General features: G+C 45.3%; 1 protein-coding gene and 1 pseudogene across 2 annotated transcripts in view; both read left to right on the top strand.

Moving 5' to 3' along the window:
- Window positions 1-22442, top strand: part of GDI2 (GDP dissociation inhibitor 2) — a 25893-nt gene extending 3451 nt beyond the window's left edge. The window contains exons 2-10 of one of the 2 annotated variants that reach the window (XM_021709681.1): window positions 493-592; window positions 2287-2421; window positions 10271-10469; window positions 10728-10859; window positions 16841-16940; window positions 19507-19678; window positions 21099-21243; window positions 21367-21421; window positions 21496-21747. In XM_021709681.1, coding sequence (XP_021565356.1) covers window positions 493-592; window positions 2287-2421; window positions 10271-10469; window positions 10728-10859; window positions 16841-16940; window positions 19507-19678; window positions 21099-21243; window positions 21367-21421; window positions 21496-21642 — 1185 coding nt within the window. In that variant the 3' untranslated portion in view covers window positions 21643-21747. Of the gene's footprint in view, window positions 1-492; window positions 593-2286; window positions 2422-10270; window positions 10470-10727; window positions 10860-16840; window positions 16941-19506; window positions 19679-21098; window positions 21244-21366; window positions 21422-21495 lie in introns of both variants that reach the window. The other variant, XM_021709682.1, reaches the window with a different exon arrangement.
- On the top strand, window positions 7225-8289 carry LOC103254209 (annotated as a pseudogene).
- Window positions 22443-23810: the final 1368 nt, after the last annotated feature.

Genomic DNA, 23810 nt, shown 5'->3' with positions numbered 1-23810 from the left:
GGCTCAGGCAATCCACTCACCTCAGCCTCCCAAAGGCGCAGGACTACAGGCTGAGCCACTAAGCCTGGTTCTAAAATTTATTTTTAACTCCTTGCATAACTATGAAAGCAAAATTAAGTCTGTTAGCTTTTTATTCAGGGGAGAATAAATTTAAGTGATTTCTACAAAAATAAGGGATGTATCTGCAGAACTAGTATGTTGTTGACAAATAGTTTTGTATTTTTGCTTTTCTGCTACTGAAAAGCAAACAAAACCCTACTTCTGTATTATTTGCTAATTTTTGCATTTGTGAGTTTATTAATAAAGTTTACTTACATTTATACTGAAAGCTTGCTAAAATTTTCTTCTGATAAAAAAATGAGATGCCTCCATACCCTATTCCTTTAGTGGTGTTTAGTATTTATTACTGACCATTTAATCACAAACCAGTCGTATGTTATAATGAAAAATCAAATTTTGTTACATCATGTGTATGTTTCATTTTGCTTTTAGTTATACAAAAGGTTTAAAATACCAGGATCACCACCAGCATCGATGGGGAGGGGAAGAGACTGGAATGTTGACTTGATTCCCAAGTTCCTGATGGCGAATGGTAAAGAATTCTAACTCAGCTTCAAGGCAGTACTTTGACTCCAGTTTGAAAGTCAGAATCAATTCTTGACAGTATTAATCTGGGTATGAGGAACTGGATTTTGCTGGATGGCAAGAGTAGTGAGTAATAGGTCCTTTAGATAGCTGAAGTCAGTTAGCAGTGGAGGGAAGGGGGTGTGACTTACTGGTTGGTTCTGGAGAAACCGCATTATGATGTGGCACATATCTACCGAGCTTAGAAACTTTTGTAACAAAGTTTTCTCTCTTTTTTTGAGTTGGGGTCTCACACTCTCATCCAGACTTGAGTGCAGTGGCATGATCACGCCTCACTGCAGCCTCGGGCTCAGGTGATCCTTTCTCCTCAGCCTAAAAGCCCATGCCATGATGCCCAGCTATTTAAAAAATTTTTTATTTATAGAGATCTCACTATATTGCCTGGGCTGGTCTCAAACTCCTGGGCTAAAGCAGTCCTCCCACCTCAGCCTCCTAAAGTGCTGGGATTATAGATGTGTGTGAGCCACTCAGTTGAATTTTATATTTGTTAGTGAATTGTCTAGCATTTGCACATTTTTCTGTTGAGGTTTTTGTGTTTTTCTTTATTGATGTGAAAAAGCTCTATATAGATTAAGGTCATCACTCCTTGAGAAAAAAAGTTGAAAATCTCTTTCAGTTTGTGATTTGCCTTAAGACTCAACTGTATTTTTTTCCTGTCCAGAAAATTTTAATTTTCAGGTCATATTGGTGAATATTTTTTCCTTTTATTGTTTTGATTTGAGGGGATTATATTTAGAAACTTTCCATCTCAAAGTTCTATGAATACTAATATTCATTTTGATTTTATGGTTTCATTTTTTCATTATATACATTTACCTATTAGGTTTATCTAGTTTATTCTGTTGGTTGAAAGGTTGAGATTGAAATTTATTTTTTAAAAATAGCTAGTCAATTTTTCCTCAACATCATTTATTTTTTCCATTTTGGTTTGAACTTCGATTGCATAAGGGTCTGTGTATGATTTTCCATATTTGTGGAAATATCTTTAATATCTGGCTGCATAAATCTATTTTATTTCTTGTCAAAAAAATGTTTACTTTGGTGTGTTTATCTTTCTAAGGAAGCTTTAAAATAATTTGTTTGGTTTCTCAAACAAGTTTGCTGTTTTTGATATACCAAAATTTTTTGTTTTATAGGCAGATACTATTTCTAATTATAAACTTGATCTTTTCTTTATTAGGGGTTAATGTTCACTTAAATGTAAATTGACTTGGAAATTGAAAAGCATAAATTCCTGAAAAATTCTAGGAGTTGCTACTCTTTAAAATATAATAGAAACTGAAGCACCCCAAATCCCTTTACAATAATACTGTAGTTCTAAGTAATCCTCGTACTTCTGATACATATTTCATAGCTTTTGCGAAAGCAAGTTGATAGACTTATTAACCTTTAAGTTGGAACGTTAAAAAAAAACTTCAAAATCTGCAATAAGTATGCATTCCGGTTGTCTCATTTAAAATATGGCTTTGGAAGGTTTTGTTTTGTTTGTTTTTTTTGGTCAGAATTATTGAACATTGTTAGGAAAAATTTGAGAAGCTGTTAGTATTAGTGTACTTTCATTTCTGCTCATTTATAGTTCATAAGTTATGGACTAAATGACTTAAGTTATAGTTGGAATTATGTTTTTGGTTTTTTTTCCAGGTCAGCTGGTTAAGATGCTGCTTTATACAGAGGTCACTCGCTATCTGGATTTTAAAGTGACTGAAGGGAGCTTTGTCTATAAGGGTGGAAGAATCTACAAGGTTCCTTCCACTGAAGCTGAAGCCCTGGCATCTAGTAAGTACTTCCATTTTGTTTTCTCAGAATATGGAGATTTTATAGTGGAGAAGAATCTTAGAGATCCATCCATTCAGTCACAAATATTTCTTGAATGTGTCATGTGCCAGATACTGCTCTAGGCAACTGGGAATACATCAGTGAACAGAAGCTTCCCAAACTCCCACCTGTTTGAAGCCTTAGCCGAGTGGAAACGGCCCTGCGTAGACCACGCTGCTTGTCGCTGGTGGGTCTGCGCCCACGTGGGGTTGGTAGCGATCTTCAGTAAGCGGTCACAGTGGCTGTGCGGTGGGAGTGTTTCCCACGTCCTTAGGCTCTGCCCTGTTTGATGGGAGACACCTGTGAGCCAGGGTCTCCATGTTGTAGCGGAAGAAGCCTGGGCCGAAGTCACACAGGAACTGGGTAGCAGGGTTGAGCTGAGGCGCTGGCCGTGCTGCGGCAGAGCGGACCCTTGCTGTGTGGCCCGGCCGTCCGCAAAGAGGAGGCAGGACTCCAGCCCGGGGTGCTCGTCTCCTGGCTGGTCCTGTTGCCGCTGGCAGCTTCTTGGGTTTCAGAAATTCCCAGGGAGTATGGAGTGACCGTTTTCTGTTGGAAATCACTTCCTCTCCTGCCTTACCAAAGATGCCTGCTGACGTTTGCTACTTTGTTGTCACTCCTAAGCAGCAAGCACCTAGAAAGACCTTCCTTCTGCTTATCAAGGTGTTTTAGTCGCACAGAGCAGCTTGGGCGAGATGCGTTTGTGTGTCCAAAGGGTAGGTGGGTTTTACAGATGGCAAGCACTCTAGGAGTTTAGAGGAGGGAACAGCTCGAACTGGGAGAACAGGAAAAGGGCTGGGACATTCTCACAATTATGTTACATCAGTGTTGAAAAGTTTTCTAATCTACAAACCTGATACGAATTGTTTTGGCAGTTTCTCTAACTCCATTTATTTACTTATTAGGGGAGAAAATATTGGGTATAAAATATCGAAAGACACTATAGCTAGACAGTATAAAACACCACCCAGAATTGCAGCTGGTTAGGACTGACAGCAGCGACAGGAGGGAGAGGAGTGGTTCCTCACCATCAGGGTGTAGGGGGTGTTGTGAGCGTGGACTCGGAATTGTCTTTTTTTTTTTTTTAAGCAGAGTCTCAGGCTGGAGTTCAGTGGCAGGCTCATGGCCATCACAGCTTCGACCTGCTAGGCTCAGGCTATCCTTCCACCTCAGCCTTCCAAGTAGCTGGAACTAATTTTTTTGATGTTTTGTAGAGAGGAGGTCTTACCAAATTGCCCAGGCTGGTCTTGAACTCCTGCACTCGGGCAGTCCTCTCACCTCAGCCTCCCAAAATGCTGGGATTACAGGCTTGAGGGCATTGTCTTAGGAGAACACGTCATCTACATAAGCAGGAGGTCAAGAGCATGAGTAGAACCCTTTTGAACAATGCTGGTGAGTTTTTTGTTTTACATTTGTATTACTGTTCTTTCTTGGAGTATTTACTATATTAAAGCTTCATTTACCTTCTTCATTGAACAGACATTACCTTTTGGCAGTTTTATCTTGCTTTTTGATTTTTTTAAAGATGTAATTTTAATTTTTTTTTTTTGAGTTGGAGTTTCACTCTGTCACCCAGGTTGGAGTGCAGTGGCATGCTCACGGCCACCACAGCCTTGACCTACTGGGTTCAGGCGATCCTTCTGCTTCAGACTTCCAAGTAGCTGGAACTATAGGCATGCGCTACCATGCCTGGCTAATTTTTTGATTTATTGTAGAGATGAGGTCTCACCAAGTTGTCTAGTCTGGTCTTGAACCTGTGGGCTCAGGCACTCCTCTCACCTTGGCCTTCCAAAGTGCTGGGATTATAGGCGTGAACCACTATGCCCGGCCTGTAATTTTAATTTTTAAAACCTTGCCACGGCCTGAAAGTTACAGGTGTGTTTAGAGTCTTGATCTCAGTTCTTAATCTCAGTTCTTATCTTTCTGCTTTGTCCTTTCTGCCCTGCCAGATAATCATTTTCTGGCTTATCCTTCTTATGTTTCTTGTTGAAAAGTAGGAAAATGTGTTTGTACATTTTTAAGGCTAGGCTTGTTGAGGTATGATTTATATACAGTAGAATTAACCTGCTTTAGTATATTGTAGTTTTATGAATTTGAGCAGAACACTATCTTATTAGCAACTGTTTTTACATAGTGGAAAAGATTTTGAAGTCTGGAGTGGCAGTCAAGAACATTCTGGGTGTGAAGGTGGTGAAGGTCAGGAGAAGGATGCACCAGGATGAGGTATTTTGTAATTTTAACAACAGATGCTGTGTTTGAGCGTCTGTGTGCTAGGCGTCTGTGTACGGAGAACTCTGTATTACCTAGTTTTACGTGTTTGTTCCGCACCCCTGTGGGACATGAGTGCTGGCGTTGTCTCTACTACAGGCCGGAAGGCTGAAGGGCACTGGCGCGATGGGGGACCCTAGAGTAGTGCAGCTAAGCCCGGGTTTGCCTGACTCCAGAACCCCACTCTTTTTTCTTTAATTCCATCAGGATGATATTCTTTCTTTAAGTTGTGGGGCACAGTTAAGGATTAGGTATACTAATATTCCTTGTGCAGTTACCCTTGTTGAGGAGGTGTGCCCCCCTTTTCACAGATAGATACTATCGTTAATCCCACCTCCCTTCCCTTCCCTGTCCCCTCTCTCCGCCATAGTTTCCCGCCACTGTCGATCCTTTTCTTATAGTATTATGGTAGTTGTTCAAGGTCCACTTATGAGTGAGAACATGTGATGCTCAGATCTTTGTTTCTGTGAGAGGTCACTCAGTATTATAAACTCTAGTTCCATCCAGTTTGCTGCAAAATTCATGATTTTGTTCTTTTTGATGGCTGCGTAATATTCCACTGTGTATATGTACCACAGTTTTTAAATCCAGTCTTCTTTTGATGGACAGCATGGTTGGTAGAATCCCACTCTTTTTTTTTTTTTTGAGTTGGAGTCTCACTCTGTCACCCAGACTGGAGTGCAATGGCCACTCCCGGCCACCGTAGCCTTGACCTGCTGGGTTCCAGCGATCCTTCCACCTCAGCCTTCCAAGTAGCTGGAACTATAGGCGCGCGCTAGCACGCCCGGCTGATTTTTTGATTTATTGTAGAGATGAGGTCTCGCCAAGTTGCCCAGGCAGGTCTTGAACCTGCGGGTTCAGGCAATCCACTCACCTCAGCCTCCCAAAGTGCTGGGATTACAGGCTCTAAAGTGTTTGTGGATTATTCAGACATCGTTTTATTTTCAAACCTTATTTTAGGCAAGTCAATGAGAAATATATTTGACCTCTAGAATAATGCTGATCTCAGCTATTATGTTGATAAATGTTCTGGGAAGATTTGAGGAGTGGCTTTGAAATGTACCCAGCAAGATCGTCCATCTTAAACTATGTCTTTAGTTTATGGTGCATTCTCAGTCTTACTGCAGGAGGCCTCTGTCAGTTGGGAGCATTAGCACCTTTGCCGTCAGCATGTGGCCCAAGATATCGCAGAGCCAAGCGAGTCCAGGCTTTGGGGACTGTCTTTAAAATTATGTGTCCAGCACTGTAGCTTAGTAATTTTCTGGTGACACTAATTCTTCTCTAACGTTTTTAAGTAACATTAAAATATAATAGATACACCTCATTTTACTGTGCTCAGCACTTTACTGTGCTCCACAGATACCGTGTTTCTTTTTTTACAAATTGGAGGTTTGTGGCAGCCCTGTGTCAAGCAAGTCCATCGACACCATTTTTCCAAAAGCACATGCTCATTTTGTGTCTCTGTGCCCCAATTTGGTAATTCTGCTATTTCAGACTTTTTCACTGATGTGTCTGTTATGGGTCTGTGGTCAGTGACCTATGATGTTACGATTGTAATTGTTTTGGAGAGGCATGAAATGTACCCATGTAAGACAGTGGACTCAGTTGATAAACGCTGTGTGTTGTGACTGCTCCAAGACTCGGGTCCTCTGTCTCTCCTTGGACCTTTCCGTTCCCTGAGACACAACAATATTGAAATTAGTCCAGTTAATATTAAGTGTCCACATGAAAGGAAGAGTTGCACATCTCTCACTTTAAATCAAAAGCTGGAAATGATTACGCTTAGTGAGGAAGGTGTGTGGAAAGTTGGACGAGGCTGAAATCTAGGCCTCTTGCGCCAAGTTGTGAAAGCAAAAGAAAAGTTCTTGAAGGAAATTAAAAGTGCTACTCCAGTGAGCAAACAGGTGGGAAAGTGAAACAACCCTCATTGCTGAAAAAGAGAACATTTGGGTGGTCTGGATGGAAATCAGATCAGCCACAACCTTCCCTTAAGCCTCAGCCTCCTCCAGAGCGAGGCCCTGCCTGACTCCCTTGTCCTACGAAGGCTGAGAGAACAGATCTTCAGCGTAGCCGAAACGGCATTACATGGGAAGCAAAGGTCTTCTAGGACTTTCAGCCGTGGTGGCAGTCGGTGCCTGACTTCAAAGGACGGGCAGACGTGCTCGTGAGGGACCACAGCTGGTGCCCCTTGGCCATTCTAGTCCCAGGGCCCTTGGGAATGATGCTCAATCTCATGGAACAACAAGGCATGGGCGGCAGCACATCTGTTCACAGCATGAGACCTCCTGCGTAGGCGGAAGGGTTCCTTCCAAAATATTCCTGCCCCTCGACGAGCAGAGCCTGGTCACTCAAGAGCTCTAATGGAGATGTACAAAGGATTCTTTTTTCATGCCTGCTGACAGCATCCATTCTTGCTCCTGGATCAAGGAGTCTAAATGACTCCTTGTCTAAGACTGTCAAGTCTTATTTAAGAAATACATTTCGTGAAAGAATTTGAAAATGGTGTCTTCCACACTGAGCCGGCCAGAAAAAATTGCTGGAAAAAGTGAATTTCATTACAGAAGCCGAAGCCTGAGAACCAAGGTGAATCACTGTTCCTGAGGGTTGGAAAGAACCAACTTTTTCCCAAGAGGACAACCCCAGAGGACTCTTGGAAGAGAGCAGTTATGCAACTTTGTTTCCAAAATATGGGAGATGCTTACTTGAAAGAGTGTTGGCCATTGGTGCAGAAAGCCTGGAATGAACATCATGCGAATGCAACCTTGGACCTGTTTGAGGGCAGCATGACTGTACTACAAAGAAGATTTTTGATCCATTTATCATCATAAGGGCCAGAGAGCTAATAAAACTGTTAGCAAGGAGTGTTTCATTTGTACAGGCAGTGTGAGTTCTTCAGGATGATAAGATGTGGCATAATTAAAATAGATTCTTTAGTGAGATATAAAGATTTGCAAAAAGAAGCTAACAGCTTATTGGTTGCAAAGGATCTACATTGAAGGCCTTGGAACGCTAATGAACTGTTACATTACGGTTCAGGGAAACAGTTTCAGCCACTGGACCTTTTAGTGACTTAAAAGAGGTTTGAAAGTTCCAAATACTATGAAGCATGTTCATCCAATTTATAACATTAAAACTTTAATGATTAAAAGGAGAGTTGGCAAAAGATTCTGAATTGCGTTCACAAAGTTGGGAAAGATTTTGCCACAGTTCGAACAAAAAATGTGAAATAAACACAGGAACCAAAGAAAAAAACTGTCAGGAGAGAATATACACCATCCCCACCACCGCAGCTGGAAAGGCAAATCCGAAGAAGCGACAGAAAATGGAAGCAATAGAGGCTAAACAGGCAGAAGCTCTCAGGAAGAGACGACAGGAAAGAAACAAAGCTTTTGTTCAACCTGAAGAACAACCAGCTGTGAAACCTAAGGAAACTTCTGCTGAAACTAAAGTTGATGTGGCTGTCACCATAGGAAAGCAAAGAATAAGAAGCTGGGAGCTCTTACAGCTGAAGAAATTCAGCTTAAGATGGAAGCAGAGGAAAAGAAAAAGAAGAAAAAAAAGTAACATGAAAACCTGCTGACTAGCACAATGTTATATCTCCTTTTGTAAAGAATTTTAAGATACCAGTGCATCAGTTGCCTTATCTGTGAGAGATAATACTCTGATCACCTTTTTCTGAATTATTTTTGGTCATAGAACGGTATTTTTTTTTTTTTTTTTTGAGTTGGAGTCTCACTCTGTCGCCCTGCTGGGCTCTGGCGATCCTTCCGCCTCAGCCTTCCAAGTAGCAGGATTATAGGTGTGCGCTACCACGCCCGGCTGATTTTTTGAGTTATTGTAGAGATGAGGTCTCGCCAAGTTTCCCGGGTGGGTCTCGAACCCGCGGGCTCAGGCAATCCACTCACCTCAGCCTCCCAAAGCGCGGGATTACAGGCTGAGCCACCGAGCCCAGCAGTATTTTTTATAAATTTAAATTATTGAATCCTCCATATATTTTTCAAAAAATTTTGTGCTAGAATGTGGTATATATGTCTTTGTATATGTTGCACCTGATCAGTTTCCGGCAAGCTTTGCCTAAGCATGACTTGGAGTAAATTTCTAGGTTTATTATATAGAGATTTTTGGAATTGTGACCACTGTTAAATCCAATGTCTGATGTCATTGGTTAGTCTTTAAATATAATGATGTCAGCCGGGCTCAGTGGCTCAGCCTGTAATCCCGCGCCTTTGGGAGGCTGTGAGGTGAGTGGATTGCCTGGGCCCGCAGGTTCGAGACCCGCCTGGGCAGCGAGACCTCATCTCTACAATAAATCAAAAAAAAAATCAGCCGGGCGTGGTAGTGCATGCCTGTAATTCTGGCTACTCGGAAGGCTGAGGCGGAAGGACCACCGGACCCCAGCAGGCAAGGCTGCAGTGGCTGGGAGCGGCCACCGCACTCCAGTCTGGGCGACCGAATGAGACTCCAACTCAAAAAAAAAAAAAATAAATAATGATGTCTCAGCACGTTTTTGAGAAAAATAAATGCCAACTTTTCAGTGTTTTAAAGAAAAATCCCCACATTTTGTAAGGTTAGAGCTACCATAGACAGTGGTTCCTCTGATGAATCCTTCTGGAAAGGATGAGGATGTACCATTCTAGATGCTTGTTAAGAACATTCATGATTCATGGGAGGTGGTCAGAATACCAATATTGACAAGATTTTGGAAGAAGTTGATTCCAAACCTCATGGGTGACTTTGAGAGATTCTAGATTGAAGACTTTTGACGATCCCCAAACTTAACTTCTGATAGCTTACTGTTGACCAGAAGCCTTACGGACAACATACAGTTGGTTAACACTTATTTTATATGTCATATGTGTTATATGATATATTCTTAGCTAGCTAATTTTTTACTTATTGTAGAGATGAGGTCTCACCAAGTTGCCTGGGCTGGTCTCGAATCCACGGACTCAGGCCATCCGCTTGCCTTGGCCTCCCAGCATGCTGGGATTACAGGTTGAGCCACCAAGCCCAGCTGAGTTGAGGATTTCTAAAGCAGTAGTTTGTACTTTCTCTTCAGCTGTGTTGTTTCAGTATAAAAAGCAGTGGATTATCTTAAACTGACCATCGGCATCTAAATTTCATCGTGGTTAGTTTGTTGTTGGCATCATTCATTTATAATTGACGAGCTTCCTTCCTGCTAAATGCCAGAGTACATCTGAGCATTCCAGGGAGGAGAAAAGGAAGAGCATTCAGGTGGCTGTCCTCATGGATAAGGCTTCTTCAAAGTCATCGTTACTTTGTGCCTAGGAAGAGACCTAATTGGACCGATAGTTCATTTGATTAAGTACAGGTTATTGGTTACTTGTAACCATATGGTACCATTGACCTATTGTGTCAGTTAAAGTGTTGAAAAGCCAGAAGCCATGTTGTCTGAACTTCGTATCTTAAATCATACCTGCATAGAAGGGCCTCAGCTGACGTGACGCGTTTCAATTTGCTCTCAGGCTTTCTTTTCCTTAATGTCCTTTTGTGAATGTGTGCTTTTTGAAAAATTCTCTTTTAGGTTTAATGGGACTGTTTGAAAAACGTCGCTTCAGGAAATTCCTCGTGTATGTTGCCAACTTCGATGAGAACGATCCCAGAACCTTTGAGGGCTTTGATCCCAAGAAGACCGCAATGCGCGACGTGTATAAGAAATTTGATTTGGGCCAAGATGTCATAGATTTTACTGGTCATGCTCTTGCACTTTACAGAACTGATGAGTAAGTTTTGGGTTTCTGGATTTGTATTTTTCTTGGGACACTCTTTGAATTTTCCAGTTATCCATGGCAATTCTAACAACACACATGGCTGGCCATGTTCTACTGTGGCAGAAGTCGTTCCAGTTGCAAATCTGTGTTGAGCCTCTTACATACAGCAGGAAGGTCATGGATTGAAATCCACTTGCACGAAAGACTTGAAACTGAACACCAAGAAAGAAAACTGAAGCCCTTGCCTAATACCCATTTCATTTTCTCCAGCTACTTAGATCAGCCATGTCGGGAAACCATCAATAGGATTAAACTCTACAGCGAGTCTTTGGCAAGGTACGGCAAAAGCCCATACCTGTACCCACTCTACGGTCTTGGAGAACTGCCACAAGGATTTGCAAGGTAAGAGCCCGCGCCCAGCCTCCCAGTTGGAGGTAAGCCAGCGCCTCCCAGTCCTGAGCCTCCTCCAACACAGACTGTGTCTGAGGCAGAGTGTGGACAATGAGAGATGGCTGTCAGGAACGAGATGCTTTTTGTTTTCATTGAAGTAAAATTTGCCTGCAATGATATGCAGGTGTCTTCAGTTAAAAAATTCCGTCTGATAAATGTATAGACCTGTGAAACTAAAAACCCCAATCAAGACATAAAACATTTCCTCAGCCCAGTACGTTCCCTTGTATTGCCTCGTCATCAACGCTGCCCCCCATCTGTTATTTTGGGGTGAGGGGGCTGGGAATCTCACTCTGTTGTCCAGACTGGAATGCAGTGGCATGATCACGGCTCACCACAGCCTTGGCCTCTGGGCTTGGGTGATCCTTCTGCCTCAACCTCTGAGTGGCTGGGACTGCAGGCACACGACACCCCACCTGGCTAATTTTTTTGGAGAGATGAGGTAACGCTTATGTTGCCCAGGCTGGTCTCAAACTGCTGGGCTCCAGCAATGCTCCTGCCTTTGTCTCCCAAAGTACTGGGATTACGGGCATGAGCCACAACGCCTGGTCTACATCTGGGATGTCTATCACCATTCATTACTTTTGCTTGTTTATGAAGTTCATATAAAGGAATAATACAATGTGCTCATTTGTGCCTGGCTTTGTGTAAATATTTTTTACTAAGGCATATTGATGCGTATGCTGGTAGTTTAGTTGTAAGTCATGGAGTGGGACTGCATTATATGAGTTATATGAGTATCCCACATTCTCCTGTTGGTGGACAGCTAGACTGTTTTCCATTTTGGCCATTATGAGTGAAGCTACCATGAGATTGTCTATGTGTTTACTTAAAATTTACTATGAAATTACAAATCTTGCTGTGAAATCTTCGGGGTAAATATCAAAAGTGAAATTGCTGACCAGTATGGCAAGTATATGTTTAAATTCATAAGAAACTGCCACACAGTTTTCAGAATTGGTTGTCATTGTGCATGTTCGCAGCATTTATGGGAGTTCTAGTTATGCCATATTCCTGGTAACATTTATTATTGTCAGTCTTAAATTTCACCACCAAGTAAATCTCATTCTGGTTGTAATTTGCATTTCCTGAGGAGGAATGTTGATCACCTTTTCTTTTTTTTTTTTTTTTTTTTTGAGTCAAAGTCTTACTCTGTCACCCAAACTGGAGTGCAGTGGCCGCTCCCGGCCACCGTAACCTCGACCCGCTGGGCTCTGGCGATCCTTCCGCCTCAGCCTTCCAGTAGCTGGAACTACAAGCACGCGCTACCACGCCTGGCTGATTTTTGATTTATTGTAGAGATGAGGTCTCACCAAGTTGCCCAGGCGGGTCTCGAACCCACGGGCTCAGGCAATTCACTCACCTCAGCCTCCCAAAGCGCGGGATTACAGGCTGAGCCACCGAGCCCGGCGTTGATCACCTTTTCATGCGCTTATTGCCATTTGTATAGTTTTGTGCTGTGATTGTTCAAGTCTTTTGCACATTTTTTAAAGATTGGACTTTTCTTTTTGCTTCTGTCTTACAGGAGATCTTGGTGTATTCTGGCAGCAAGTTTTGTCAGATAACGTGTATTATGAATGTCTTCTTGAGTTTATGGCTTGTCATTTGATAAGCAGAAGTTTTACAATTTTGATGAAGTCCACATATCAAAAACTTAAAAAAATTTGGGACCTTTTGGGTCTTATTTAAGAAATCTTTACTTGCCCCTGTGGCACCAAGAGACTCTCCTCTGACTTTTTCTAGAAGCTTTGTAGTTTCACCTTTGCATTTGACTCTGACTCACCTTGAAATCGTGCTGATGTGTGGGATGAAGCAGGGCCAAGGTTCACTTGGGGCTCACAGTTTTCCACCCCAAGGTCTGGTTGTTGCAGTTCCATTTGTTGAAGAGACTTCCTTTTCAGGGGCTTGTGTGGGAAGTCAGCTGGCCATGTGGATGAGTCTGTGGATTTAGTTTGCTTCCATGACTTCTTTGTATCTCTCCATTGTCGATTGCTACGTTTTATAGTGCATCTTGAAGTCAGGTGATAGGAATCCAGCCACTTTGTTCTTCAGGGTTTGTCAGGGCCTTTAATTTCCATATACATTTAAAAATGAGCTTGTCTCTTTCCTGGAAAAAAAGCCTTGTTGGGATTGCATTAAATCTGTAGATCTGTTTGGAGAAAAGATTATCTTAATAATACTGAGTCTTCCAATCCATGAATGTGATGATATGCTCTCCATGTATTTAGGACGTCTCAGCTACGTTTTGTAGCTTTCATTGTTGAGATCTAGCACTTTTTTGTTCAAATCTTTTCATACTTTCATAGTATTTTACATTATTTTGATCCTGCTGATAATGAAACTTTTAATTTTATTTTAAAGATATTTGCTGCCAATACACAGAAAGAGAATAGTTTTTGTGTGCTGACCTTGTATCCTGTGATCTTGCACTTACTAGTTGGACTGTTTTTATAGATTTCTTAGACATTTCCTTCTACACAGACATGTCATCTGTGAACAGTGGTTAGACTCCTCCCTTATGACCTCTGTGTGTTTTTTCCCCTTACCTTTAATGCATAGGTGAGGACTTCCAAAAGGATGGAGAAGTGGTGAGAATGGGCTTCCTTGCCTCTTTCCCGGTTCTTGGGGGCGTGTAGTAAAATCCTGTCCTATTAAATGTCTTTGGTAGCTTTTCTGTAGATGGTTGTGTTGGATCATCTTCCACTCTAGCCGTAGTTTGATTTGAGAGTTTTTATTATGAATGGGAGATGACATTGAGTTGATCATACGGATTTTCTTCGTTATGCTATCAGTACAGAATTGCAGAGGCTGATCTTCCAATATTAAAGTAACCCTGCATTCCCAGGGTAAATGCTACTTATTCATAATGTATGTTCTTTTTATTCATTGTTGGGTTTAAGTTGCATGTGTGTGTATGTATGTATGTGTTTGTGTGTGTATATACAATGAACACAAATACACATATGGATGGATTTTTTTTCTTTGTGTTTATGATAGATACGGGTTTTACAGCTCCTGTAATGTCCTTGACTGGTTTTTGTATTAGGGTTTGGTAGACTCACATAGTTAGTTGGAAGAGTTTCTTCCTCCTCTGTTTTCTGAAAGATTTTTGTGAAGATTGGATTTCAGTTGACCAGTGAAGCCATCTGAGCATGGAGCTTTTTTGGGAGGGAAGGCTTTTTACTAGAAATAAGGCTTTTCAAATATACAACCATGCATAACTTAATATCAGGGACACATTCTGAGAGATGCGTCGTTGGGGGATCTCGTTGCTGAGTGAACATCACAGAATGCACTTACACAAGGCTAGGTGGCATAGGCTACTGCACACCAAGGCTGTGGCTCTCGGCCACCAACCTGTACAGCATGTTACTGTGTCACACAGTGGTGTTTGTGTATCTCAACATGCCTACGCATGGAAAACTGCAGTAAAAATTGGCCATTATAATCTTATACGTGGTCTGTCATTGGCTGAAATGTACTTGTGTGTTGCATGACTGTACTGTTTCTTCCCGTTGCAGTTTTCAGTTGTGTTTTGCAAGGAATTTGACTGTTTCAAACAAGTTCTTGAGTTTATTGACATAAAGTGCTTCATCTTCCTTTGTTATCCTTTTGGTGTGTACAGGGCATGTTAGTGATGGCCCTGTCTTCATTCCTGTATTTGGTAATTTATATTTTCTGTTTCCTTGCAAGGATTTTAAACATTTTGTTTTTTCAAGCATCCAACATTTTGCTTTGTTAGTTTCCTTTGTAGCTTGATGTTCTTTCTTTCTTGATTTCTTGCTTCCCCTTGGGTTCATTTGCTTTTCTCTTTGCTTAGCCTTTTACATCTCCATACTTCATAAGCTCCATAACTTATTTTCTAGACTCTGCAGTACAGTGTTACGATTCTCTGCATTAAGCAATCTGTTTAAAAAGAGAAGGGAAGGGTGGCCGTTTCTGCTTCTCCACACGGTGACCACCCGTGCTGCTCATTCTTGTGTGTAGAGATTGCTTCTACTGGTGTCGCTTTCTTCAGCTTTGCCCTGTTCCCGTATGGGTGTGCTGCTTTAGTTTATCTGAAATGCGGTTTCCCCTTCCTCTTCATAGGACTTTCCGCTGGCTCGCACTGTTCAAAGTGTTCAGCACTTTGAAGCAGCTGTTCCCTCAGTCCTCAGTTCCCTCAGTCCTGCGGCCTCCGCTTGGACTGAGAAGTTACTGGTTGGTCTCAGTCATTCATGTGTGGGATGTGTTTTCTCCCCTGGCTGCTTTCAGGCTGTTGAGAGTCTGGTCTTTGTCAGTCTGAGTAGGATTTTCGTGGGTGGGTTTGCTTTGAGGTTTGCTGAAGCGCTTGGATGTTTAACTTTCGACATCAAATTGGACTTCTTGAAATCATTATTTCTTCAGATGTTCTGTCCCATGACCGCTCTCCTCCTCTTCGGGGACACCAACTACTTGTATGTCAAATGCTGATACTATTCCTCGAGTCCCTGAGGCTCTGCTTGTTTGTTTTCTTTTTGTCTTTTTTTCTCTCTGTGCTTCATGTGGGATGATGCCTATTCATATGTCTTAACTTCACTCATTTTTTTCTGCTGTTTTCAACAGGCCGTTAATCCCATTACTTTATTTCTATTTTATTTTGTAGCATGGGGTCTTGCTATATTGCCCAGGTGGGTCTTGAACTCCTGGGCTCAAGTGACCATATTGCCTTGATCTGCCAAGTGCTGGGACTACAGGTGTGAGCCACTGTGCCTGCTGCATTGTTTATGGTGTACTTCCTACATCTAGAATGTTTTTAGGATAGTTTTTATTTTTGTGAGATTCTCTGTTTACTCGTTTGCCTCTCCGGAATGTGCAACAGCACATTCATCTTTGAACAAGTATCTTTTACTAGGAACATGTGCTTGAACAAGGGTGATGATGTTCTTGACCGTAATTGTGATGGTCGCCTTTGAACTCCTGCATGTTTTAACATCTGGGTAATCTGGGCATCTGTTTCTGTTGACTGCCTATGCTTACTTTGGATCGTGTTTTTCTGTTTCTCCATGTGTCTCATATTCTTGGATCGTATACTAGACATAGGGATTGATATTGTGTGGAGACCTTTTCTCTGAAGTGCTGGTTTTTGTTGGGGCAGACAGTGCGGTTATTGGCTGTGTTCCTCTAGAACTTGTGGAGGCTGGAATTTACATTTGGTCAGGGTGGGTCTCAGCTTCGCCTTTTGCTTTTGGAGGAATTCCTAGACACCAAGACGTGGTCCTCTGGGGTAGCCAAGCTCCTCCAGTGTGGCCATCTTCGACGTCAGACTCTTCTTTCCTTCTGCCCGGCAGCTGTGATCTCCGTGGCGCCTTTGGCCTTCCAGCTGCTGCTTTTTGATGGGTTCCTAAGGATTTGAAGAGACCTTATCGCAGTGTTCAAGGAGCCACATCTGTTGGTTTCTTCGTGGCTCCTTCTGTCGTGGGACTTCCCGCCCCTTTCTTCCTCCTTCGGCAGCCGCCAGCCTGTGGGCGTGCTGCTTCTGTTCTGCCTGCCTCCTGTTGCCAGGACTGGGAGGCGGATGCCTCGGGGGGAAAGCCTCCTACACCGCCAGCAGACACCATCCACATGGCGCCGTGCGGGAGTCCCTGGGTTCTGCCTGCCTTCGGCATCCTCCAGGGGCTTCTGGTGGTATTTCTCAAATTCACAATTTCGTTTACATGCGGGAGGAGTAGGCTTGAGTAACTCTCCCCCATTACTGGCTGGTGGTTTTTTTGACTTGATGTTCATGTCTGGCTGAAACGCGAATTCATGTTTCTGACTCTTATAATTCCTGCTTTCACAGATTTTAAGTTAACATCTTTCTAGAGGGAAATCCAGCAAATATATATTGCCTGTAACTCACTAAGATCTAAGGAAGGAGACTTTAGCAGTTGAAACAATTAACGTCATTAATTGAGATTTTAAACATTTTCTAGGCTAAGTGCTATTTATGGAGGTACCTACATGTTGAATAAACCAATTGAAGAAATCATTGTGCAGAATGGAAAAGTGGTTGGTGTAAAATCTGAAGGAGAGGTGAGTAGCTTCTACAGTTTAAAAAATAATCGTGTTGTGAAGAAATGAGGTCATCTAAAGTGCTTTTTTTGCCGTGGAGGTGGACGTGGGGTTCTCGGCTGCACGTGACTTATTTCCGCGAGGCGGAGTCCTTCATGAGCACAGACCCGCGCAAACAGACAGACCCTAGTGTTTCCTTGTGTCAGCTTGCTTTTCTCCAGACTGAGCTGTGCCTCCCAGCTGAGCTCTCGTGGCAGGTGTTCTCTGCCACGGAGTGTGGGTGGGTGCCCGTCTCCCACGTTTCCGCTCACATCCAGCTTTATTTGCCGCCATCCACGCAGGTGGAATTCCGAGCCACGTTTCTCAGGTGCGAATAGAGAAGTCACTGCTGGTCTGCTACAGGCGAGTTCTGAGTTAGGAGGTCTGGGCCGGTGCTGCATTTTCTCGAAAGCTCGCAAGTGAAGAGAGTGCTGCTGATCTGTGGGTCCACACGTCACAGAGAAAACTTGTCTTTCCTGTCACTGCACTGTTGGGTTTTCCTGCCACGTGACCCACGCTCAGCAGTTCCTGGAGCGGTGGGCTGGCTTGAATTCTGCCTTATCAGTCCCTGCGTTCCCAACGTGCAAGCCTTATGTTTCTAACGCTGAGCACGTGGCAGTGTGGAAACCCTCCGGAAGGGGTGTTTTCAGTTGCTTAGACCTCCCTGGAAGTGAAAACTGGAGATCAGACTTTGGTAGCCAGTGTAAGGGAGTGACGAGGAAGGGGGAAATGGAAATGCAGGCTGGCCTGGGGCAGAAGGACCTGGTGTGACACTGGAGCATGGCGGTCCCAAGAGGCCGTGTGGCACCTGCACTCACGGAAGGCGACGTCTGCAGGGCGCGCAGCGGGCCGAGTGGCCAGTGTGGTGCCGGAACCGAGCCCTCGGTTAGGCGCCGCAGCTGGCATCCCTGTGCCCGGGGACGTGAGAGCAGTGTGCTTTACTTTGACAGCGTCGCTCAGTTGGGTGTTCACACCTGATCAGAAACATCAGTGCCTTCTCTGTGAGCCCCTTCGTCGCGTCTACCCTAAATGAAATCACAGACGACTAAAGAATGAGGTTTTCATTCTCAGGTTTGTCACCCAAAGTGGTCAGTACCGTTTTCCCACTTGGGCCCAGAGGACTTCACCTCAGCCACCTTTTTAGTGCGTTCATATGTCGCTTCATGCCTGGGGTACCTTCTGAGAGATGTGTCGCTAGATGATCCTGTTGTCGTGTGAGTGTCAAAGAGTGCACTCACACAAGCCTAGATGGTCTAGCCTGCTCCACACCTAGACTGGAGGGCATAGCCTGTGACTCCTGGGCTACAGATTGGTATCACATGCTACTCTACCGAATCCTATAGGCAGCTGTAGCACAATGGCAAGTAATAATGTTTCTGAACATAGAAAAACTACAGCAAAATACAGTACATGGCGTGGTAGCTCATGCCTGCAATCCTAGCACTTTGGGAGGCAGAGGTCGGGCCTGGCAGAGCGTTTGAAGCCATGAATTTGAGACCAGGGCAACGTAGCAAGACCCGTGTCTCTGCAGAAGATACATTAGCTGTGATGGTATGTGCCTGTAGTCCTGCGACCTAGGAGGCTGAGGTAGAAGGATCACTGGAACCCAGGAGCTGTGTTGGTGCCACTGCACTTCAGCCTGGTGACCGAGTGAGGTCCCGTCTCAAAAATGACCATGCTGTAATAAGGTGAAAAGCAGTCCACCTATCTAGGGCACTTCCGTGAATGGAGCTTGCAGGCTGGAGCTTCCTTGGCTGAGTCAGTGAGTGAGTGGCGAGCAAGATGAAGGCCTGGGATGTCACCACTGCGTCCTACAACAGACTTTGGGACACACACACCTGCAGCCAAGTTTTCTTCAGTAATAAGCCTTGGCTTCCTGCGACTCACTGTGTTGCCCAGGCTGGTCTGGGCTCACGTGATCCTCCCGTCTCAGCCTCCTGAGCAGCTGAGACTACAGGGGTGCGCCACTGTGCCTGGCTATGTGCAAGTTTAATTTTGTGGAGTCCCGTTTGTTCACTTCTCTTGTTGCCTGTGTCTTGGGTGTTATGTCCGAGGGATCACCGCCAAATCCAGTGTCCTGAAGCTTGTTGCTTCTGAGAGTTTTATATTCCGGTCTGGGGCCCATTTTGAGTTCGTTTTTGTGTGTGGTGTGAGGTCTGGAAAGGTCCAGCTTCCTTCTTTTGCACGTGGATCTGATTTTCCTGGAACCAAATGTTGGAAGACTTTTCTTCCCCCCCGAATGGTGTTGGCCCTTGGTCAGAAATCACTCGACCGTGGAGGCGTGGGCTTCTAACTCTTGCCCTTTTCCGTTCCACTGGGGCGGGGGGTGTCTGCTTGAGCCAGCGCCACAAGGCCGTGCTTACTGCCGCTCCATAGCGAGTCCTCCAGCTTCCCTGTTCTTTTTCAAGGTTGTTCTGGCCATTCCTGACTTGTCACTTGAGATTCCCTGTGAGTTTTAGGATGGTTTCTGACCTCCTAACGACATCCGTGAACGTGGGCTGCGTTTGTGTCTGTCAGTTCTGGACGTCTTTCCGTGTACCTGTTGCAGATTGCTCGCTGCAAGCAGCTCATCTGTGACCCCAGCTACGTGCAGGACCGGGTGGAGAAGGTGGGCCAGGTGATCAGAGTCATCTGCATCCTCAGCCACCCCATCAAGAACACCAGCGATGCCAATTCCTGCCAGATCATCATTCCGCAGAACCAAGTCAGCCGGAAGTCCGGTGAGTGGAGAAGAGCACAGGCCGGGTGGAATTCTGTGAGATGGCATTTGCTGGGCAGCCCCTGGGGTCCCCTCCCACTGGGAGCTTTTCTGTCCTCTCAATAAGTCCTGCTTTCTAAAAACAGAAAAAGATAGCATTTGCTTTGTGCTTTAGCCCAGATTCCTGATAGTAGGTGCTGCGTTATCGCGAAGAGACTTCTGTTTGCCTGTGAGAAACAAAAAAGTGTCCCTTGAGATGGCCAGGTCAGACGAGGAGCCCTGCCCTTGTGTCCGTCACTTGGGGCTGCACCCTCTGTCTGTGGAGCGGATGGACTGGACTGGTGAGCTTGGAGTCTCCCAGCTCCAGTCCCAGCAGGGGCCTGGGGTCTGGCTCCGGGGCAGACTGACTCCGCTGCCTTTTTGGGCTGATGGTGCTTTGTAAACTTAGTATTTCGGTCCGAGTCCAGCATTGTGCTAGAAAACAACCTGCGTTTCTAGGCTTGAGATCAGGGCATGGCTCTATGCCTCAGTTCTTAGTTTCTCTGCCTTAGCCAACTGTTTTCAACCATTAGACTTCCCTGCCTTCCTTCCAGCTAGGCTGGAAGCCCTAGGCCTTACTCATCGAAAATTAAACTTCAAAGGTGTTTTAAAGGACTAGGTACAGCCTATCTGTATTATGGTTTTAAAGAAACCCCACCCATGTCTAAAAAAAAGCCGCGTCTGATGGCATGTACTTGTAGGCCAGCTTTAGGAGACTGAAGCCAGGAAGGCTGGAGCCCAGAAGTTGAAGGCTGCAGTGAGCTACGATCGCACACTGCACTCCACCCTAGGCAAGAGCAGGAAAAAAACCAAAAAACAGCACACAAGGTTATACTGTAATAAAGGGACTCGGACTTAAACTTCAAGAGTTCTTGAGCAGATCCTGGGTCCATGAAAAGTGTAAGACGCGTGGAGTCCCATAATGGCTTTCTGCTCTGGAGCCTACAGTTATCAGACAGAGGTGTAATACACCGCCCACATTGCATCTCGAGAATTCTGTCAGTTTATCGTGCCAACTTCGAAATTGTTTATGTGGATTCTGCAGTTCATTTATTTATTTGAATAAACACATAAGGAAATCACTACCGAACACATCCTTTGTTGGCTCTTCCAAACCTCTAAGTGCAAGGCCAAGTGGAAGACGGTCCCAGAGTCGGTTAATATGGTTGCCTGGCTGTGACAGCTGCTGGACGGAGATCCCATTCCCAAATTCAGGCGTCCACTGTCACAAGATCCAACATCTCTGGTGGGTGAAGAGGATCCCTCGTGTTACTTGTGCCTTTTACATACGACTCCGTGCTTCCAAATCATTGTAATTTCTGCCCGATGGCACAGGGGAAGCCCGAGGGCGCCATGTCCAGGTGGACGCACTCCATGAAGCGGCTGGTGTCATTTGTTCCTAGATATCTACGTCTGCATGATCTCCTCCGCACACAACGTGGCAGCCCAAGGGAAGTATATCGCCATAGTCAGTACCACTGTGGAAACCAAGGAGCCCGAGAAAGAAATCAGACCGGCCTTGGAGCTCTTGGAACCAATCGAGCAGAAGTGAGTGTCGCGCTCATCTGTGCCAGCAAAGATCCAGTGGGATGGCTGGAGGGCGCCGTGTGGCCGGGGCGGGCGAGAGCAAGGTCAGCCGACCCAGTGATCGGATTCTCTCTCCCCCTCCAGGTTTGTTAGCATCAGCGACCTCCTTGTACCAAAAGACTTGGGAACCGAAAGCCAGGTGAGTGTGGCGACGATGGCAAGGACGCGAGACGTCCCCATGTCAGCCTAAGTCTGTGTCATTTGTCCTTCCAGATCTTTATTTCCCGCACGTATGACGCAACAACTCACTTCGAGACGACCTGTGATGACATTAAAGACATCTATAAGCGGATGACGGGGTCGGAGTTTGACTTCGAGGAGATGAAGCGCAAGAAGAACGACATCTACGGGGAGGACTAACGGCGGCGCGTCCTTCCGAGTCGGACACGCCTGGAGAGCGGCAGGTGGCGCATATCGTACGCGGTCGCTATTGCCAGGCCTGCTTTTGAGATCCAGACGGAGAGATGGGGGCGCTGTGCCAGTCAATACCCCCTTCCTCTTTCTAATATCATGTCTTAACGTGTTTCCATGGAGTGGCTCTTCGGAATTGGCGGGTTACCACATTCTGTCCAATGTAACCAAACTGGCTTCTTTTCCCTAGTTGAAGGATTGGTTTTAAGCAAGTATTGCCAGACTGATCAGAGAGCTTGAGACAGGGGCACGTGGGGTGGGATTCGCACCTTCTGGTCACTGTAGCCTTGGCAGTTGCGTGCTGCTGCTGCTGACGGCTGGAGCTAGACCATCGGCGTGCCGCCGTCCTCCTGACGGTGAGGTTCCCAGTGGAATACCCTGTGGCCCGGGATGGCATCGTGTTTTCCGATGCCTCGATGCATTGCATTGTCAAGTATGATGGCATGGCCCACACCGCATAACCGCAAGTTTGGCTTACGTGGGCGTTAAATTCTACCCACGCTCCTGACGTGGGGAGTCACTGGAGGAAGCTGCGATGTGGCATCTTAACCTAATACAACGGATGAGAGAAAAGGGGAGAGGAACCGATCTCAAGCAGGTAAAATGTGGAAGCATCTTTGTGTCTCAGGCTGGCTTCTTCACTGGACCAAGCTGCAATGCAGTATTGATTTGACAGAGCCTCTGCTGTCTCAACATGGCTCCAAATGATTTCTGTACTGCAAAATAAAGCCAAACTCTGGAAACCAGTACCCTGTTTGGTCTGTGTGGATTGTCACGCTGGCTGCACACCTGCTTTGGGAGAGCTGGTGTCCATGCCAGGCACAGGCGTCAGGCAGAAGGTGCTCGGGGGCCGGGCGAGGGTCTGCGCTGAGCCAGGGCAGCTCCAGCAGCTCTGGCGTCCGGCTTCCTGTGAGTAGCCCTCCGGCTCTATGCTTGGCACAGTCTGACAGCTCGTCTTTGCTGATCTCAGTAGTGGCCTGGAACAAGTACTCGATGCAAATAACGAGTTCCTGCCTTTAATAACTTTGCTTACAGGAGCAGTTACCAGGTACTCTAGTGGCTTGGGTGTAATTAAGTTATTGCAAGTGAGGCCTTTTCCCTGGACAGTGACAGGCCTTGCTGTGCATGCTGTTGTGACTGCTAGATTAAAGGTGAGGTGACCTGTTTAAGAAACGAGGGCGGTGATTTAGATGATCGGATTCTCGTTCTGCGACACTTCAAATTGTGACCTTTCAGTGCAGGCGAAAGCACAAGCTGGTTGGTGCAAGCGGAACCTAAGCACAGCTCCGTAGCCTCCATCCAGCATGTTCACTGAACCCCTCACGTGCCGGGCCAGTGGAGACAGACAATGGCGGGCTCTGGGACTATCCCCTCTGGGGACACACATTATTCTGTGGCTTGGTCGGGTGTTAGAACAGTTACAGAAAAGGCAGCTTAGACATGGAGGATGTCCTTGTGAGCTTTTCACAAGGGCGTGCGGACTGTGATGGGGCACAGCCTGGAGGGTGAGGCTATCGGGCCAACAGTGCCTGGCAGGTTGCAGGCACTCAATAAGTGCGACGTGCCTCTTCGCAGCGTGAAAGTAGTTCACTGTGCCAGATGCAGTTCTGGTTCCTTGCTAGATTCTTGTCCGTGGGGCAGAAAAGTTAAAAACTCGAGTTCTTTCTTCTCCTGGGAAACTGCTTTTGTCTAAGTGGGAATGTGATACCTACCTGCCATCAAAAGTTGGATGACTTTTTTTTTTTGAGTTGGAGTATCACCCCATCACCCATGCTGGAGTGCAGGGGCATGCTCACGGCCACTGCAGCCTCGACCTGCTGGGTTCAGGCGATCCTTCCGTCCGTCTCAGCCTTCCAAGTAGCTGGAACTACAGGCATGTGCCAGCCACCACTCCCAGGCTAATTTTTTTTGGCTTATTGTAGAGATGAAGTCTTGCCAAGTTGCCCAGACTGGTCTTGAACCCACAGGCTCAGGCAATCCTCTCGCCTCGCCTCAGCCTTCCAAAGTGCTGGGATGACAGGCATGAGCCACCGCGCCCATCCAAAAGTTTGATGACTTTTGACAGAAGATTCTCTGTAAAGGCCATGGGAAACGTCCTCTTGAGTACCTGACTTTGG

This window comes from Carlito syrichta, unplaced genomic scaffold (genome assembly GCF_000164805.1).
Source record: "Carlito syrichta isolate Samal-C Ts95f unplaced genomic scaffold, Tarsius_syrichta-2.0.1 Scaffold273379, whole genome shotgun sequence".
In the NCBI taxonomy this organism is placed as follows: Eukaryota; Metazoa; Chordata; class Mammalia; order Primates; family Tarsiidae; genus Carlito; species Carlito syrichta.
The sequence above is the reverse complement of the archived record's forward strand: the minus strand, read 5'-3'. Positions and strand labels throughout refer to the sequence as shown.